General features: G+C 38.5%; 1 protein-coding gene across 3 annotated transcripts in view; it reads right to left on the bottom strand.

Annotated features, from left to right (window-relative positions):
• BICD1 (bicaudal D homolog 1 (Drosophila)) overlaps positions 1 to 19577 on the bottom strand; it is a 312684-nt gene that overhangs the window by 67133 nt on the left and 225974 nt on the right. For all 3 annotated transcript variants that reach the window (XM_006902178.1, XM_006902179.1, XM_006902180.1), the window contains exons 3-4: positions 9989 to 10141; positions 4361 to 4786 (exon numbers count right to left, since the gene is read on the bottom strand). In XM_006902178.1, coding sequence (XP_006902240.1) covers positions 4361 to 4786; positions 9989 to 10141 — 579 coding nt within the window. The remainder of the gene's footprint in view (positions 1 to 4360; positions 4787 to 9988; positions 10142 to 19577) is intronic.

Raw genomic sequence — 19577 nt, 5'->3', positions numbered from 1 at the left:
TTAATTATTATTCATTTTAATGAAAATTTACAGAGATTTTGGATTTGCATTCAGTCGTTGTTCAAATTTTCACCCTTCCCAATCACTTGCCTTTTTCTATAGTTTCTATGGCTTATATAGTAACTGGAAGTAAAAGTTACTGTTTGACACCTCAAAAAGTGAGAGAAACTTCTAGTTTAGCAATTATGCCTTTCAATGTTTTATAACTTAGACATAGTTTCTTAGTCACCATCCCATTTGGTCACCACAACACTCTCCCTGGATGGTATAACAATATATGCAGCTTGTCCACCAGGAAGCAGTGTTGAACAGTAGTAGATGATGTTTATTGCTATACTTTCCCAGCAGATGGCAGTATGATACCTGGAAGAATGTACCAACTGCTCCTCCTGTGTGATTCACAGGCATTGAAAACACACTAGAGGGTCAGGTATGAGTGGGTTTCCACTTGACAGCAGTAAGTTTAAATTTTAAATTCCAAGGAAAGTCAACTCTCTTGGTGTCAGGCATAGTCAATTGCATGGTTAACACAAAGGCTGTACTTTGTCAGTGGTTCAAATCCATTAGCAACTACTAGAGAGAAACATGGGCAGATACCTACCACTGCGATTTACAGCTTCTGAAATCTGATGAAAGACAGTCTGCATCGGAAGTAATTCAGTGGCAATAAATTTGAGTGTTTTATTTTTTTAAAAAAAGGCATCATAGAGACTAGTTGTGGATGTGAAGCAAGTGATCTAAGATTCCAGTTCAAATTAGCTAAACTACATCAGATGGGAAAGCATAGCTCATGTGCATAAAACCTTCTAAGGTAGGTAGGAAATGATTACTAGGCTATGTGCTGCTTTGAAAAGATTATCCTTAATCAACAAGAATAAACTCTTAATTTCTTTCTGGGCTTTGAACGAAGTCCAACTGATTCAGTCATGGCCCAGGAAGTAAAACTAAATTAAAAAATTGAGATGATCTGGAATGCTAACCGGAACAGGTTGAAGTGTTGGAATGGGAGGCAAGGAAGACTCGTTTTAGGAGTCTGAAGTGTGACATGGATTTCTGTCAAGCCTGTAGAGAGTGAGCATACATTTTAAGTCACACAGTTGCTGCCATCTTTAAACTGGGTACTGCTGAGATTTGGTTTCTATGCAATGTGTATGCTGTCCTTGTTTTCTGGGAAGAAGACTGCATTTCCAATAGGGCTTCAACCTGTATTTTTTCCTGTTCCACTTAGCATTCTAATTCTGTTCCACTTAGCATGCTAATTCTAATTCATCTGGCCCCAAGAAATTATCTATAGAGAACCAAAACCTGTAGGTAAAAGATTTGTGTGATATTTGTTTTCTTCCAGTGATTATGCTCTTTTAGTTTAACTTAAACTATATATTGGAAAACTCATTCTCTTTTGGCAGTCCAAACCACTGATCAGGTTATTAGTAAATTTAGGTTACATACTATTTCTCTTTCTACATTTAGAAACTTTCTTAATTTCAGAACATATCTAACCCCAAGTCATTACCCATAGATCACCTATGATTCTGACTAATTTCTGCTAATTTCATTTTCAGTCATCATTTCTGTAGAGTCAGAAAGTTATAAGCCATATTTGCTATACCTGGATGTGACTGCTAACATCTCAGAGCCTCAATTCATGACCTATACTTGGTAAGCCTTGAGAACTAGCAGATTCAAGAGTAAGCCACAAATTTAGGCACCTAACAAACTTTTTAGGGAGCTCTGGTGGCCTAGTGGCAAGCAGCTGTGCTGCAATCCTGAAAACATGCAGTTCAAGGCCACCAGCTGCTTCGTGGGAGAAGGATGGGTAATCTCCTTTCATACAATTAATTGCTTCTGAAAATCCACTGGAGGGTCAGCTATGGGTCGGTTCTGACTCAATGGTACACAAAAACAACAACAAGCTTGTTAAACCAGCATTCCAGGTAGATTTGCTGTGCAGCTCAGTCTGGTGGCCTAGTGGTAAGAAACTGCACTTCAATTCCACAGGAAACCAGTTCAAGTCTACCAACTGCTCCATGGGAAAGGATGGACAATCTTCTGCTGAGCACGTAACTGTTTCTGAAAACCTGCTAAGGGTCAGCTATGAGTCAGTTCTGACTTGACAACACACAAGAACAACAATGAACTTCCAGGAGGTGGTAGAGGTGATGGTGGGAATGCCTTCCTTCAGAGACCATTTCCATCAGCACTCACCTAAGGAATGGCAGAGATAAGACTTTAAACTAGAAAAGCCATTTTGCCCTGAGGTAGCATTAAAGCCTGGGACGCTTCACATTTGATTCGAAGGTGCTAAAAATTCAAGGCCTAGCTCACAATAAGGTAGGAATCTATATTTTTAGTCCTACTGGTGCCCGAGATGGTCTGCACACAGAAAGTACCTATGTTTTCTAAAGCCTTCCTGAGAAATGCGGCTACACCAACTCCTCACTTAGCAACTATCTCTTATCTGACATTGTGCATTTATGGCAATCGTAAAAAAATCTGCTGACTAGTTTCGTCATTAATCTGAGTTTCTTTCCTGAACACAGCCCCTGACCTGCAGAGTCATCATGTCTATCAAGGCTTGCAGCTGAAGCAGCAAACTCTTGCAGATCTCCCATTCCCACTGCCAGTACACCATTGCATTTCTTCATGTGAGACAGGTAACTGAGGTGGATTCTGAGGAAATCCTTCTGAGAAGGAAGGACCCTAGGAGAAAGTCAAGAAAAGTTGTCACTGCTATTCCCTTCTATTCAAGCAACCTGCTGTTATGGTGTTAAGTGCCATCAAGTCGTAGATGACCTATAGTGACCCTATGAATGAAAGATCTGAACATTCAAGCAACCTGTTGTTGCTGTTGTTGTTGATTGTCTTCAAGTCAAGCACAACTCATAGAAACCCTATGAACAAAAGGCCTGAAGCCCCTTTACAACTATTGACATTTATCAAAGTTCAGAGTTTTCTGGAGGCCTGTTGTTTAGGAAGTGGATGCCACCCAAGCAACCTCGAGGGATCTAATTCTAGAATAGGAAAGGTACTGGCAGTAAATAGGGGCCTGGATACTGCAACCAAACCTGGAGCTAAGCTCCTCTTCTAAGCAGCTGCTAGTCTTTTGATTCTAAGACCTCTAACCCCAGCAAGACTTAGAGCTCTCTGTAGTAGCAGTTGGTGGCTGGAGCTATGGAGAGGGTGACTATGGGAAGCATGGGTATAAGTAGCAACCTTCAAAACTCACTCTGAACCCTAACTCCATCAGTTTCCAGAGCCCCAGAGCTTCCAGCTGTGCCTCTAATCTAGCTACAGGGCCCAGATCCTGATGACAAGGCCTTGAGGTCCAGAGCACAGCTCTCCAAGGAGCACAATAGCTTCAGGGGCTCAGCTCTGGGGCCACCTGCACATTTTGCTTCTCTTTGTGTACTAGTGATTTTACATCAAGACCTGCTCTTTGGAACCTACCTATCTTGATAAGTGATTAGTGCATGTATTAGTCTTTGCTAGGGATACTGTTGCTTTTGACAGAAATGTGTGTTTTCTGTCATTTCACTTGTATATAAAGCTCTTAGATTCTATTGTTAACCAGAAGATCATCCAAAGGCTTTCTTTTTTCCCCAATTTCTTACAACACAAATGAGTTTTTCTCTTCAATATATCTTGTTGTGTCTTTTAAAAAATATTGTACTTTCTTTTTTCCTCCCATGCATTGCATTGTGTTCTTTTTTAAATAAAATTTTGTCTTCATTGTAATTTTAACCAACATTTACAGAGACGTTAGATTTCCATTCATTCATTGTTGTACATTTTACTCCCTTGCCCTCCTTTCCCCCTCCCCCATGTCACATTTTTTAAACTATTCATTCACTGTTGCATAATTACTTACACATGCATACCTAGACCTCTTTGCAATAATATATCTCTTATTCTGGGCTGTTGTCATATGTGTAATGCCTAATCATATATTCATTTCAGGGAGTTCTTTCTTTCATCTGTTCAATGCAATGGTAATTATCTATACACTCTTATCCTATTTTCCTCCCAATCCCACATGTGAGACCTGCTTTATAACAGCTTTATAAGTGTTATGAAGTATTTGTCCTTTTGTGACTGAGATATTTCACTCAGCATGATGTGCTCCAGGGTCCCCCATATTGTATAATGTTTTATAAGTTGACTGTTTTACAGTGCTGCTTAGTATTCCATTGTATGGATATACTACAGTTTTTCTTTAAAAATACTGTACTTTCAAAATCACTACTTAGGACAGTGATAGTAGTCTGGGGCTTAGATAGGAGAATCCAGAATCCCCACAACATTCTACAAGAAATTCACTCTAACAACCCCCCATTCACCCCTTCCCCGCCCCAGTTCTTACTTGCATGAGTTGCTGCTTCAGCTTCTGTATTTCTGAAATGTTCAGCTCACTGAATAAGTCAGAGACAGGGTGCAGAGATTCTCCTTTCCTTAAGGTGGGAGTCCTGTAATCTCCATTCAGCTTCACAAGAGGCCCATGGATGTGCCCATTCATCTTGTCATCATTGTTGGGTTCACTGCCGTCCTCAGCAAACTTGAGCCCTTCGACAGAGATGCTGATGTGGTTGTCGTTGAGGGTGATATACTGGGAGAGCTCCTTCCGCAGGTTGTTCTTTTGCTCCCTTTCATTTTTTAAGGTCTCGAGGGCTTCTTCTAGCTGGTGCTCAGAAATCTCCTTCAACCGGATGGCGTCTTCCAGCTGGCTGTTCAGGAGCACCGTCTCTTCCTCAAATCGCTTAATCTCATGTTTTAAGCCTTCGTATTCAACCTGAATCAGATAGGATAAAGAAGATTCATAAAACTAAAATTTGGGTCTTACAAAACTGCCGTTAGACACTCTAGTAGATTTAATTTGAAAAACTAGAATATCCATCTATAACAATCATTAAAAAGTGAATTTTAAAAAAACATGTGGTATAACACATGCTTAGGATAACACAGGATGGCTTCTTTGGGGGAGGGGAAGTATTTAACACTTAAATATAAAGAAAACAAAACACTGCTATTCAGGCCTTCCATCCAAATTCCGAGGATATACATCTTTAGAGGCAGAGATACGAAGTAAACTCTTTCAATCATTTATTGCCATTAAAGGTGAACTGACTCATAGCTGACCCTCCAGTGGGTTTTCAGAGGCTATAAATCACATGGGAGGTGATTAACCATCTTTCTCTCAAAAAGTAGCAGGTAGATTTGAACCACCTGCTTTTGGGTTGGTACTGTAACCCCTTACCCACTAGGCCACCAGAGCTAAGTAAAAGAACACAAGAAATCACTTTTCCCCCCAACTATATGTGATTCAATGATATTAGTGTTTAATTAGTAAATAAAATTCTGGCTATTAACTGAAAGGTTAACAGTTTGAATCCATGAGCTGTCATAGGAGAAAGATGAGCAGTCTCCTCCCATGAAGACTTAGTCTTGCCAACCTGACAAAGGTTCATCATGAGTCAGAATTGACTTGAGGGCACTGGGTTTGTATTGCTTTAGTATTTCTCTTGTGGGGTTCAACACTTAAAAGAGAGCACAGTTCGCCAATAATTCAGGGATGTTTGTGTAATGATTTTGTGAATATCTGCAGTCCAAGGAAAGACTTTGATCATTACTTCATTTTTATCTCTTGTTTTGTACATGCTGACAGGAATAGCTAGTCCTTGGAAAAAGACATCCTGCTAGGAAAGCTGGAAAGTGAGAAAAAGCGACGTCCCTCAATGAGATGGGTCAGCACAGTGATGGTAACAACCGCCTCAGCATGTCAGAGACTGTGAGGGTGGGGCATGGTTCTGTCTGTTTTTCATGGGGTCACTATGAGTTACCCCTGACTTGAGGGCACCTTAATAACAACAAAAACATTTTTCTATTCAAAGATAAATCAGCAAAAATAGCACAATAAGGGCACAGCTTTTAACAATGCTTCTGAATAAGAGGAAGCAAAACCCAAAACCAACACTTTAAATGCATAAGTATAGAAGAAAAATCACAAATTCTCCCCTTACAAAATAGGGAAGTAGAGTGTCAATGGCCAATAGGCAGTGTTTGCTTGGTGAGGTCATCCAAGAATCAGGCTCCTGGTTGCCTTACTAGCTCTGCTTTAATTCATATAAAGAGGCTTGTCACCCTGATGGTGTTCCAAACAGTGGGATGGAGTAAAGGGTGCCTTCCCCTCCTTTAAAAAGAACATATCTCAAATTTGCCCATATCACTTCTCATCATCTCCTACTGGCCAGTACTAGTCACGTGACACTTAAGAGCAAGAAAGTGGAGAAATACTCTTTATACGACCTGTTAAAAATGAGATACTTTGGGAGGGAAATGAACAAAGGTCATTGATAGGCAACCAGTACTCTCTCTACCACTAGGAGTTCATCATGGTCATGATAGAGTCACTCTAAGAGTCAAATCATGAAAACATATGTCTGTTGGTCTAGTGGTACGAAACTGCACTGCAATCCCAAAGGCACACATCAAATCTACCAGCTGCTCCGCAGGAGAAGGAGGGGCAATCTCCTCCTGTGCATTAACTAAACTGCCTCTGAAAATCTGCCGGAGGGTCAGCTATGTGCTATTTAATCAGTTGACTATATGACACACAACAACATATTTATAATAATAGTCATTAGAAAAGGATTAATGGTCTTGTTCAAATACATCTTTGAATGAATAAAAGTGAACAATAACAAATCTATCCAAGGCATAATACCATTAGTTGTCTTGTAAATGCATCCAAAAGGTAATTCCTGAGTTTCATGATCAATTGTAATCTGTTAATTATTCAAGCATAGTTATTTACTACAAGAATAAATTGTTCTTTGGGATAAATGCACAAATGAGTACTTTAACTAGCATGCCAAAGACAGAGATGCATATATTTTTTTTATACCTCAATTTGTAAATTCTCAATTATTTTTAAATTCCAGTTCATCTTTACCTCTTTGAGACACTGAATTGCTTCACAATGCCTGTTACATTTGTAAACTGGTATGTCCCTGTGGCTGCTTTAGGTATCCTAATGTGTTCCCAGGGAAAACACATGTTCCAATGTCCCTTTCATCGATTTAGACACTGGACACTTTCAGAACAGAAATACAAAATAGCAGCCCCTACATATTTTATACTTGGGATCACAACTAAAAATGGGTCTGGTTAACGGTATACCATTGCCATCAAACTGATCCAACTCACAGTGGTCCTACAGAACAAAGGAGAACTTTCCAAGGTTGTAATCTTCATGGAGACAGACTGCCTCAACTTTCCCCAGGAGCAGAGCTCGTGGGTTCAAGCCAGCACTCAGTTAGCAGCTGTATACCATGTCATTACGCCACCAGGGCTCCTTTTGGTTAAATATGCTGTTGTTGTTAAGCACCACCAAATCAGTTCCGACTGTGTGACACAATGTACGACAGAACATAACTCTGTTCCTACAACATCGACACTCTCTGCTGTGCTTAACCCCACTGCTGCAGTCACTGTGTCAATCCTTCTCTTTGAGGATCTTCCTGTTTACTTTTTGTCTGACTCGCTACTTTTTCCAGCATGATGTCCTTTCTCCAGGGACTGAGCTCTCTTCATAGTGTGCACAAAGTATGTCAGAAATCTTACATCCTTCTATGCAGCATTGTGGCTGCCCATCTTAAAAAAACATATTTTTTTATTATTTTTTTTACTCAGCCCATGATATTTTTCTATTTCTTTATAAGAATGTGAAAGTTGAACAATGACTAAGAAAGATCAAAAGGGAGAAAATTATGCCTTTGAATTGTGGTGTTGGTGAAGACTATGGAATGGTTAATTATAAATAAAAACAACAACAAACCAACCCCAACCCAAACTCATTCCCATCGAGTCAGAACCTACTTACAGCTGACCCTGCAGAGGATTTCCAGAGACTATATGGCTAAAATGTTGTTTCTCGTGTTCTAGTTACTGGTAAAATAGTCCGTAGACTAAAGAGTAGTCAGTCTGCCAACAGTGCAAATCCCCACTGAAACTGGCTTAATGAATGCTCACAGGATACTTTGGTTGGCTTTCAGGAATATCTAATACTGGCCTTAATGAACCTCCTGAGTAAATTAGTCTACCACATGCATGCACGGAAGGGCCTACAGGGAGGCACACTGGTTTTAGGCTACAGGATAGAGTGTGTCCATTCAGAGAGAAATGAGGCTTTGTATGACTCAAGAAATACCACTCTAAATATTCACACAAGCAAGCAAATCTGTTCTAATCCCCTGAATTCTTTATCAGAGACAAATAATAACAAAAACTTTGTTATTTTAACAAGCTCCTGAGAAGCATATCAATGACATGGGGGAGGGGACAACCTCCAAAAACCCTCACAAAATATTCTTTGAAGTCTAATTTCCTCTACTGTGAGTTCTACTACTACAACCAAATCAAGACCTGTGAAACCATGGTACTTTCAGCCCTCAGTTCACACTAAATGTCAGTGACTCTATATTTAAAAGGGCGCTCCAGTAGCTGAGTGGTTAAGGAGCTGTGCAGCCAACTCAAAGGAACAAGATTCAAATCCACCAGCTGCTCTGAAGGAGAAACACAAGCAATTTCCTTGCATGCGATTTAGTGCCTCTGAAAACCTGCTTCAGTATTAGCTAAGAGTCAGTTTCAACTTGATGGTACCTAACAATAGCCACTACATTTAAAAGGGAAAGAATGAGATAAAAAAAATACATTGATTATATTTTAGTAAATGCTATTTTTATTTCTCTTTTAAAAGTTCCAATCCCTTCTTCTTTTTTAAAAGAAGCCTGGTGGCATAGTGAGTAAGAAATTGTGCTGCCAGCCAAGAGGTGGGTAGTTTAAATCCACCAGTTGTTCCTCAAGAGAAAGATGTGCAATCTTCCTTCTCTGTGTAGTTAATAGCCTCTGAAACCCCCCTGTAAATCCGGTATGAGTTGGTTTTGACCTGACAGTAATGAACGAGTAAGAGATGGTGTAGTTGGTTAAATGTTGGGCTGTTAACTAAAAGATTGACAATTCAAACCCACCAGCCTTCCTCAAAGGAGAGAAGCTCTGAAGTGAAATTTATGCCATTCTATTTTACTAAATCTTAACTGAACGCAGTTATAGGGTAAAGCAAAATTCTTCTTACTAAAGGAGCTTTATTGTAAGTGTATCATTTATAAGAAAGCCTGGTGTTGTAGTGCATACTGTCTCAGGCCCCTAAGCACAAGATCAAGGATTTACCAGTTGCTCCTTCTGAAAAGCATGGGCAGTCTCCTCCCATAAATATTTACAGTTCTATACATTTGATGAAGGGTCACTATGATCTATAATTGATTCAACAATAGCTGCTGCTATGTTCTTTTTAAGTATCCATCTTCTTTTAAATTTTAACAGAAATAGGAGAGGTGAGACATCTTGTCACATAACTTTTTGTAGACAGAAGCTTCAAGAATTACATTAAAAGTGAACAAATTCTTTTTTGAGGGTCTTAGTTAACTAGTGCTGCTATAGGAGAAGTTAACATTAATGGGTGGTTTTAACGAAGAGACATGTATTTTCTCACATGTAGGAGGTTAGAAGAATGAATTCAGGCGCTAGGGAAAGGTTTTCTCTTTCCACTACTCAAGGAGGAGGGTCTTTGTTTCTTCTGAGTTTCTGCTCTTGATAGATCTTCATGAAGCCTGGCATTTCTCTTCTCATATCGCTGTCAGCTAGCTTGGCTCAATACACACCCACTCTAAACCTGCCCCATTAACATAACAAAAACAATCCAGGCCCAAAGGGAAGTATATGCACAGCCATTCAATAAAACAAAATAAATTTGTTGCTATTGAGTCAGTTCCAAGTCACAAGGGTTCTATCTATAAAGATTAAAAATTGCAATATGTATATTGGGAGCATGCAATTCAATCCATAACACTGAGGTGTAAAGATAAAATTTAACTTTAATAGCAAGAAGATGCAGATCCACCTGGGTATAACCCACTAGTGTAACCTTAAACCTTACCTGATTCTGTTTTAATGTGGACACTAACTTCTGCAATGTGATATTTTCCTCTTCTAGTTCTGTATAGTCCTGAAGAAGTCGGGCCTCTCGGAATTTATACTCTCGGATTTCATCCTTCATTCGTATTCTCTGTAATTCCACCATCTCATTGCTCTGAAACAAAAGAATAAGTAATTAGTACAAAATTCTCTTATTCTAGATTTTACAAGATGCATATGAAATCATGGAAGTTAAAAAGTAAAACACTGCCCCATACAAATCCGTACAACACTTTGTCATCTAATGCTATCAAAAACATATGATCCAGAGATTCCACTTGTAAAATTCATCCTTAAGGATATTCTCATAAATCAAACAAAAAAAACCCTGTATACTTGAACAAAAGAATAGAAACGGTATTAATATTTGCTATTAGTGGATCAATTACATAAATTACCATAATAAAGACTATACACTGTATGTTCTCATGTATAAGTTAAAAATATGCAAAATTATCATGTATCTGTTGAATGAAACAAAATGACAAAGATTGGGAAAGAATGTGAAAGACTTTATATACTAAAAGATATCTACAACATATTAATATATACAGCAGATTATAAATTAGCACACATATTGTTGTTGTTCTGTGCCATTGAGCTGATTATGATTCACAGCAACCCTACGAACAATGGCGCTGAGCCCTGCCCTGTCCTGAGCTAGCCTTACCATCTCTGACACACTTAATTCCACGGCTGTAGTTATTGTGCCAATCCATCTCATGCAGGGTCTTCCTCTCCTGTGCTGATCTTCCACCCTTCCAAGCACGATATCCTTCTCTAAGAATCTTATTTATCTTAAAAGTGAAGGCATGTATGTGTAAACACACACAAACAAGTATATTTGTAAAAATATAATCATCATAATAGTAATTCTTTCTTAGGGTAGGGACTGGGCTAGTCATAATAATAAAGAAGGTTTCAGATCTACCTGTGTCATTTGAAATTTTTTTACAAAAGGTGTATTACTAGGTCTAAATGGGCAGAATTATAGGAGAAAAAGAATACAAATAAAATACTTAAATTTTTATTCCTAAACCTGTATGAGAAATAGTAAAGCTAAGTGTTAGTACAAAATATATAATGATATATAAGAAAAACCATCTCATTGCTCAGAAACAAAAGAATAAATAATACAAAATGTTCTTGTTCTTTTTTTATTATAAGGTGCAGATAAAGATTGATATTATTTATAATATAGATTCATATTACAATTCTATATTTAGAAGTTTTATACATTTATACATGTATTTACTATATAAGAAGGCATTTAAATTTTTGCTTTTTATTTCCTTAAAACTCAGACTGAATTAATTAGTTATCTGTACAAAGATTAATGTGTAGGAAAAGTACAGAAGAAAGCAAAGAGCACATTTTCATCTTATGTGATATTAGGATATGTATATGAGAAAATTTAAAAAAAGAAACACTGCCACATTTGATTCTCAGGCCACCGTCTGTTGAGCGTTCATATAAAATTACAGAGGTGGACAATGAAGAAACAGCTACTAAATGCAATGTGGATGTACCTCACTAATAACAATGTTGACAAAACAACTATGAGATATCATCTCACCCCAGCAAGAATAGCAAAATTTAACACAACAGCAAACAACAAATGCTGGCGAGGTTGTGGAGAAACTGGAACCCTTATTCACTGTTGGTGGAAGTGTAAAATACAAATACAACCACTATGGAAGGCAGTATGGCATTTTCTCAAAAAGTTGCAAATAGAAATACCATTTGACTCAGCAATTCCACTACTGGGAATATACCCCAAAGAAACCATAACTGCTACCCAAGCAGATATATGCACACCCATGTTTATTGCAGCTTTGTCCACAATAGCAAAGAGTTGGGAACAACCTAAGGGCCCATCAACAAACAAATGGATAGAAAAGCTGTGGTATATTCACACAATGGAATACTACGCTGCATTGAAAAACAAGGAACTCATGCAATATTATTCAAACTGGGTGACCCTGGAGGACATTATGCTGAGTGAAGTATCTCAGTCACAAAAGGTCAAATACTGCATGGTGCTACTGTTGTAAAATAGGACTGATCTTGGGGTTGGGGGGAGACTGAGAAAGATGGGATAAATAATGTATACTGCATTGAAACAGATGAGGGAGAAAACTGTTTAAAAGGGATATGTGATTAGGTATTTTTGTCATGACAGGAGTCCAGAGCGAAGGCTGTATAGTGGAGTGGACCTGGGGGGAGGGATTGTAAAACAATGAAAGAACTTTTCCAAGAGGGTACTGTTTTGGGGGGGAGAGTTGGGAGGGGAGAAAAGTGCAACAATGAATGAATGGAAATCCAAAGTCTCTGTAAATTTTCATTGAAATTAATAATAAATTTTAAAAGAAACCAACAATGTTGAGTGAAAGCAGTAAGGTACAAGACTAACAGGCCGCATAATCCCATTGAGTTCAAAACCATATGAAATTAGTCTGTAATGATGTAAGCCTGTACAACAATTATCTATGGAGAAAAAGTACTGACATTTGTAATCACGTGAACAAGTGAAAAGGTGTCTTTCTGTCCTAACAAAAGACCCTTCTTCAAGTAAATCCTGATTTTCTGACATACATTTTCAAGTGCTCTTCACTTAGCTTCATGTGCTACTCACTTTGACTTCAAGTTATTCTCTGACTCTAGTTTTTATACCCACCTCTGTGTAAACATAATGATTTTTCTCTATTCACTTGGTCCTTCAGTACAGCTTACCCCTGGTTCTGCTTATGTTTATATGGAAGCAGCAAACTATAAACCCCCCAAATCCTTAAAAAAACCCAAACAAACCGAAAACTGTAAGCTCCTTAGTCACAGATTCAGTTCTGACTAATTAAAAGTCATTCTAAGTCAGAGACTGAAATTTCTTATTGGTATTATTTGTTTCAAAACTTGAGAGGGCAGAGGTTATTGACTGCAGTGGGAAGACACATAATTGGGAATGATTACCACATGGGAAAGGCTGAGAAGACTTACAGACTGGGGAAAAGCATTTGGCAATGACATCTCAGACAAGGGCCTCATAAGGAAAGTTTACAGAATAGTACAGGGCATTCACAAAAAAAAACAAAACAAAACAAAAAACAACCAAAAAAAACACCAAAAACCCGATAACCCAATAATAAAACTAGCAAAAGACATGAGACGACATTTCACAAAGGAAGACATTTGGTTGATGAACAGACACTTGCAGAAACTCTCAAAAATCACTAGCAATCAGAAAGAGATAAATCAAAACAACGAGTGCCATCTCAATGTTGAGAGCTAGGAACTCTCATGCACTGCTGGTCGGATTGTAAAATGATACAATCACACTGGCAAGCAGTTAGGCAGTTACCCAAAAAGATGAACACAGAAATCCCATATGGCCCAGTTATTCCACTGCTAGGAATATACTCCATGCAAATTAAAATGGAGACAGAAATGGAGATCTGTACATTTATGTTCGTAGCACTGTTACAACAGAAAGAAAATGAAAATAGGCCAAATGTCCATCAACAAATGAATGGATTGAGAAATTGTAGTAAATTCACACAATAGAATACTATGCAGCACTAAGGCACAACAACTTTGGAAAATACTATATAACATGGGAGAGTCTAGAGAGCACTATGCTGAGTGAAATAACTCAGTTTCATAAGGAAAAATACTACATAACACCAATATTGTAAAAATAAAAAGATATGTAGCTAGATGTATATAAATGTCCAAAAAGTGGAAGGGGGTAAAGGGAAAGGGCTGGGAAAAGGTGAAAGGTGGAAATCACTGGTATAGCAAAGTTTAGTGAGTGGATGCAGGTGATTGGAGGGGTGGGTAAAGGAATAAGAAAGATTCAATGAGGAGTGGAAAAGATAGGATAATAATAGTTATCAATTGATAGCAATTAATTACATAAAATCCAATGTATGTAAATGATTGTATGAAACAAAATCCAAATGAAAGATTGTATAAAACAAAATGTACACGAATGAAACACATGTATATGAATTCTTGTATGCAAACCAGTAAAGAAAAAAAAGATGACGAAAGACTGAGAATGTTTGCAAATCATTGACCTGGTGCTAAAAATTCTAACTTCTGTAAAGTGAAGTTGCTTTTAATATCAACTTTACACCTATTCTGTGTCTTGTCATCATAAAAGCTCCAACTAGATAGTGAAGAGTTCCTGGAGAATGTCTAGAGTGCATATATTTTATGTGCTCTCCTGTGGAAAGTAATTATCAATCTGGAGGCTGTGCAAATTAATTGACTGGCTTAGACGCCGGCATTTCACTTACTAAGGGTAACACCACTTGTACATAAGAGATCTGGGCTCTTTTGATAGTCAGAAAGCTTCCAGATTGTCTGGTCTGACTCTCATTATAATAAATTACCTATGCCTATTTCATTCATTGTTAACTGATAATTATTTCTATGCCCCATCTTAACCTTCACTCTCTTTATATCAACTTTGACCTTTTAATGGGATTCTGCCCTGCTATGGGTCAATGTTAAAACAATTTAAGTGAGTTCTAAAATTATTCTGTGTCTAGTGGCTTCATCAACTTCCCCAAAAACTTCTGTAAAAAAGGTGGGAGCAAGGAAGAAAGGAAGAACTTTCACTGCTTTTTTTTTTTTTTAATGTGGTAAATTTTTACTCCATGAGTTTCTTAAATCCATAATTATTCATCAATTCTCACGATGGGGAAAAAAACAAAAAGAAGACAAACACCACTCTTCCAAAAGAAAGGAATTCAGCCGCCAACAACACTGCTTATTTTTCTAATGAATATTATTTTTAGTAAATATGATTCAATTAATGAAACATGAAATGTTGGTATATAATCCTGTTATAAACCTGTTAGTCATAATCCTACTAAACTCACTATATAAAGCAAGGTTTTCCTAGGTTTTGAAATCTCTATTAAGTATATATTTTTTTACAAGCAAAAGACCCTGGTATCATAGTAGACATATAGAATAGCAAGGGATTTATTTAATCTAGACAAGAAAACCAACAAAAGTTAGCAATGATAAAAAATGCTATTTGATTCAATTACTTCTTTTTTTTCTTTTCTTGTTGCATACTGTCGAGTCAGATCTGACTGGTACAGGAGGAGATTTCTCCTCCTCCAGCAGAGCATCTGGTGGATTTGAACTGCATGTCTTCGGGATTGCAGTGCAGCTTCTTTGCACGAGGTCACCAGAGCTCTGAAAATGCTATTTGAATACAATATTTATCTCTTTCCATTTCTGTTGATTTTCTTAGAGGCAAGTGAAAATGATAAAATTTTGTTTCATATATTTGGGGCATGTTGTCAGGAGAGGCCAGTTCACAATAAAAGATATCATGCTGAGAAAGGTGAGGGGTCAAAGAAAGAGAAGACGACTCACATCAAGATGATTGACATAGTGATTGTGAGGTGGGCTCCACCGTATCAGAGTTCTTGAGGATGGCACAGGACAGGGCAAGGGTATCTTTGAATGACAGTTGACAGCAACAACCCCTTTCCATGCTGAGGGGGAAAGTATTCAAATTTCCCAGATAAACCTGACCCTGGCCTGCCTCTCCACGCCCCCAGACAGTCCCTCTGCACCAGCCAGAGCAGCTTCTTCCTGCTTGCTCATCTCGCAGACCAGTCAGTCGGCTTACTCTAGGCTTGAGGCTTTTTCATTCCTCTTTCCTGAGCTTTGCCTTTAGATCTGAGTTCTCAACCTTGTTCTGTGCCATGGTTCTCCTTGACAACCTAGTGAAGCCAAGGAGCCTCTTCTCAGAATCATGGAAAGGGTATAAAATAAGATACAGGATTTTAAAAGAAACTGTGTTAGAATTATTTTTTTTTAATTATGGTATGATAACTGGGTAGATTATTGTGGTCACAGCCTCCAATTTATTACATATCCCTGAAGGTCACCCTTGTGGTTGTGTCTCTTCTCAAATGACTAAATTGATTTTCTGAACTGTCTTGACACACATAATGCAGTGGAGGTAATATTATGGGACTTTTATAGTTGTTGTTGTTGTCTACCCTTGAGTCGGATCCGATGGGTACAGGAGGAGACTATCCCTCTTTATCCAATGCAGCATTTGGTGGATTTGAACTGCACACCTTTGGGATTGGAGTGCAGCTTCTTGCCACTAGGCCACCAGAGATTCCTTATTATGGGACTTTTGAGCCTTGATCTTAAGCATCTCTGCAGCTCACATAATTGCAACTGTCCCCACACTACAGCTAACCAGAGCCAAGTGGCACAGCCATCAGCTGCCCAGCCTGTGAATAGGCCAATGGACTAGGTGTCCCCATCTAATCCAGAGGTTACTGCAGCTACATGAGAAAGGTCAGCCATGTCCATGAGCTGCTTTGCAAAAAGCCCAGTTTAAATGGCTGATTGAGGAATCATGGAATATAGTTTTCAATCCCTATTTTTGGGAACAATTTCTTAGAGGATAATACATAACCAACACAGTAATATATAATGTGTGTAGTTATTAATATGTAATAAAATCTAGTGATTAAGAAATTTTTCATTTCAAAGTAATGATATTTCAAGATATACACCAAGAACCAAAATGTGATATGAATATACCTTAGTTTCTATTTATCAAAATGTGACAGATACATACACTGGACTTCATTTTCTACATTTAAATGGGAGAGAAGCTAAAATTCAGTCAGAGCTTAGTGAAAAGAAATAGGTCATTATTTTTCCTACTAAAGTTTATGCCCATTGCCATCAAGTTGATTCAGACTCAACAACCTTACAGGAAAAGGCAGAACTGCCTCATAGACTTTCCAAGGCTGTATACAATCTTTATGGGAAAGTGTATTGCATGGACTGCACATTGAACTTGGACCTCCAGTGTGTCAGGTGAGAATTCTACCTCTGTAACACCCGTAAACCCATTCATTAGACCATCGTGGTGGTCTAGGGATAGGGAGTTGTGTTGTGAAACCAAAGGTGGGTGGTTCAAATCCACTAGCTGCCCCAAAAGAGGAAAACAGGCAGTCTCCTGTGCAATTTACTGCCTCTGAAGGCTGCTGGAGGGTCAGCTGTCAGTTAGTTTTGCCTAATAACAATGAGAATGATAAAGCAGAATCTTAATGGAAACAGACTGACGCAGTTTTCTCCAACCAAAAAGCTGGTGGTTTTGTACTGCTGACTTTTCAATTAGCAACCAAGTAACTTAATCCCCGTATCACCAATGTTCTTCCTTCAAAAGTTTATTGAGCTGAACTCCATCCACAGACCCTTAACACGTTGCCACACACTTTTAAATTGACGACTGTGCTTACAAACACATTTTGCCGTCATTTGCAGCAACGTGTTAATCTAAGACCACAGAGCCTCAGTATAAACATCTCCTTGGAGAGGCCTTCCCTCAAGAGCTGGTATAAAATAGCTCTTCTCTCCTGCCCCCTTTCATTACTCTGTAAAATTTACTTAATAGACTAGTAGTTTTGTAGCTTAGAGTTGTTGGTAGGTGTTATGGAGAAAGTTTGACCCAAAGCAGACAGGGCAAAAGTAGGTATGAAAATAAATTGTGTCAATGGCATTAGTCTTAACTTGAAAGTAGAAAGTCACTTAGTTTTTAAATTTATTCCACGCATTCTCACTCTTATTTGCATGAAATAAGGGCTTTTCTGCTTTACTGATATCAGTGTGTCCTTAATGTCTGAAACAATTTGCACCCTTATAACCATGGATCATAACAAATTGTGGCTGACTCTGAGAAGAATGGGAATCCAAGAACATTTAATCCTGCTAATGTGAAACCTGTACATGGACCAAGAGGCACTTGTCAGAACAGAGCAGGGTAACACTGCATGGTTCAAAATTGGGAAGGGTGTACGCCAGGGACGTGTCCTATCTTCATACCTTTTCAACCTGTATGCAGAGCAGATTATCTGGGAGGCTGGGCTCTATGAGGAGAATTGTGGCGTCAGGATTGGTGGAAGATCTATTAACAATCTGCGTCATGCAGATGATACAACCTTGCTTGCTGAAACTGAGGAGGACCTCATGCACTTGCTGCAGAGGGTCAAGGACTACAGCCTTCAGTATGGACTGAGGCTCAATGTCAAGAAGACAAAGATTCTCACCACTGGACCAACTGGCAGCATCAGGATGGATGGTGAAGAGATTGAGATGGTTCACAGCTTCAGTTTGCTCAGCTCCATGGTCAACACTCTTGGCGCCAGCAGCCAGGAAATCAAAAAACATTGCGATGGGGAAATCTGCTGTTAGGGACCTCTCTAAAGTACTCAAGAGCAATGGTGTCTCTGTGGAGACTAAGGTGCTCCTGATACAGACCATGGTCTTTGCAATTACTTGTTATGCATCAGAGAGTTGGACAATGACTAGGGAGGACAGAAGGAGAATTGATACCTTTGAGCTGTGATGCTGGAGAACAGTATTGAATGTACCATGGACTGCCAAGAAAACAAACAGATTCATCCTGGAGAGGGTTAAACCTGGCTACTCCTTGGAGGCAAGGATTCTGGGGCTTCGTCTGGCATACTTTGGACATGTTGTAAGGAGAGACAGGTCCTTGGAGAGGGACATCATGCTTGGGAGGGTGGAGGGTCGGCGCAAGAGGGGAAGACCCTCTATGAGATGGATTGATTCAGTGACTGGGGTAATTGGGATGGGTGTGTCAGAGGCAGTGTGATTGGCACAGGATAGAGCAGGGTTTAGGGCTGTTGTACATAGAGTCACTATGAGTCATAAACAACTCAATGGCACATAACAACCACCACCACCATGGAATAAATCATTACATTAGAATTCAAATGATTAGAATTAGACAATATGACAAGAGAAATCAAATTTAAGAAAGATATTATTGTACTGCTGATAGAGGTTTTTGGGTTTTTTTTCCTTTTTTTTTTTTTTGCCTTGGGTTGTGTTCCAGGGTGAAAGAAAAGGAGAATATACTCTGAACTAAAATATTACTACATCTGTGAAAGAGCTAAGCTTTTTATAATTTTAGTTCAGTATGTTGTTGAGCTACTGGGAAACCAAAATAATGCTCCCACTCCCAGTTCCTCAGACAATACATTGAACATAAGTTACATAAACTTAAAAATAATTGTGCATTCTTAATTCATCTATAAAGCCAAACCACATTACCATAAATGTTTTTGTTTCGAAGAAACATGAACTACTAATAGCATTTTTCTGTTTCCCAAGAGATGTATCATTAAGTTAGTGAGTGATGTTTATTTATTTAGTCTTCCTTATTCAAAGTATATACACACAAGTCTAATAAATTGGATGCCATTTCTATGAAATTAAAAAGGAAAACGTTAAGACACAAGAGATTCTGTAGGAAATGAATATATATATTATAAAAGATGTAATGGCCAGAAAGCTGGCTTATATTCCCTGGGAATTAACCATAGAAGTTCAAACAGCAAAACAGTAAATATCAAGACAAAAGCAAAGTTAATGAAGACGGTTGTTGTTGTTGTTATGTGCCATCGAGTCGTTTCCGACTCATAGCGACCCTATGCACAACAGCTCTAAACCCTACTCTATCCTGCGCCAACCGC

The sequence above is a fragment of the Elephantulus edwardii genome, unplaced genomic scaffold (assembly GCF_000299155.1).
Source record: "Elephantulus edwardii isolate Elephantulus edwardi_28Jun2011 unplaced genomic scaffold, EleEdw1.0 scaffold00377, whole genome shotgun sequence".
NCBI lineage: Eukaryota > Metazoa > Chordata > Mammalia > Macroscelidea > Macroscelididae > Elephantulus > Elephantulus edwardii.
This window is presented reverse-complemented; position numbering and strand designations above follow the sequence as displayed.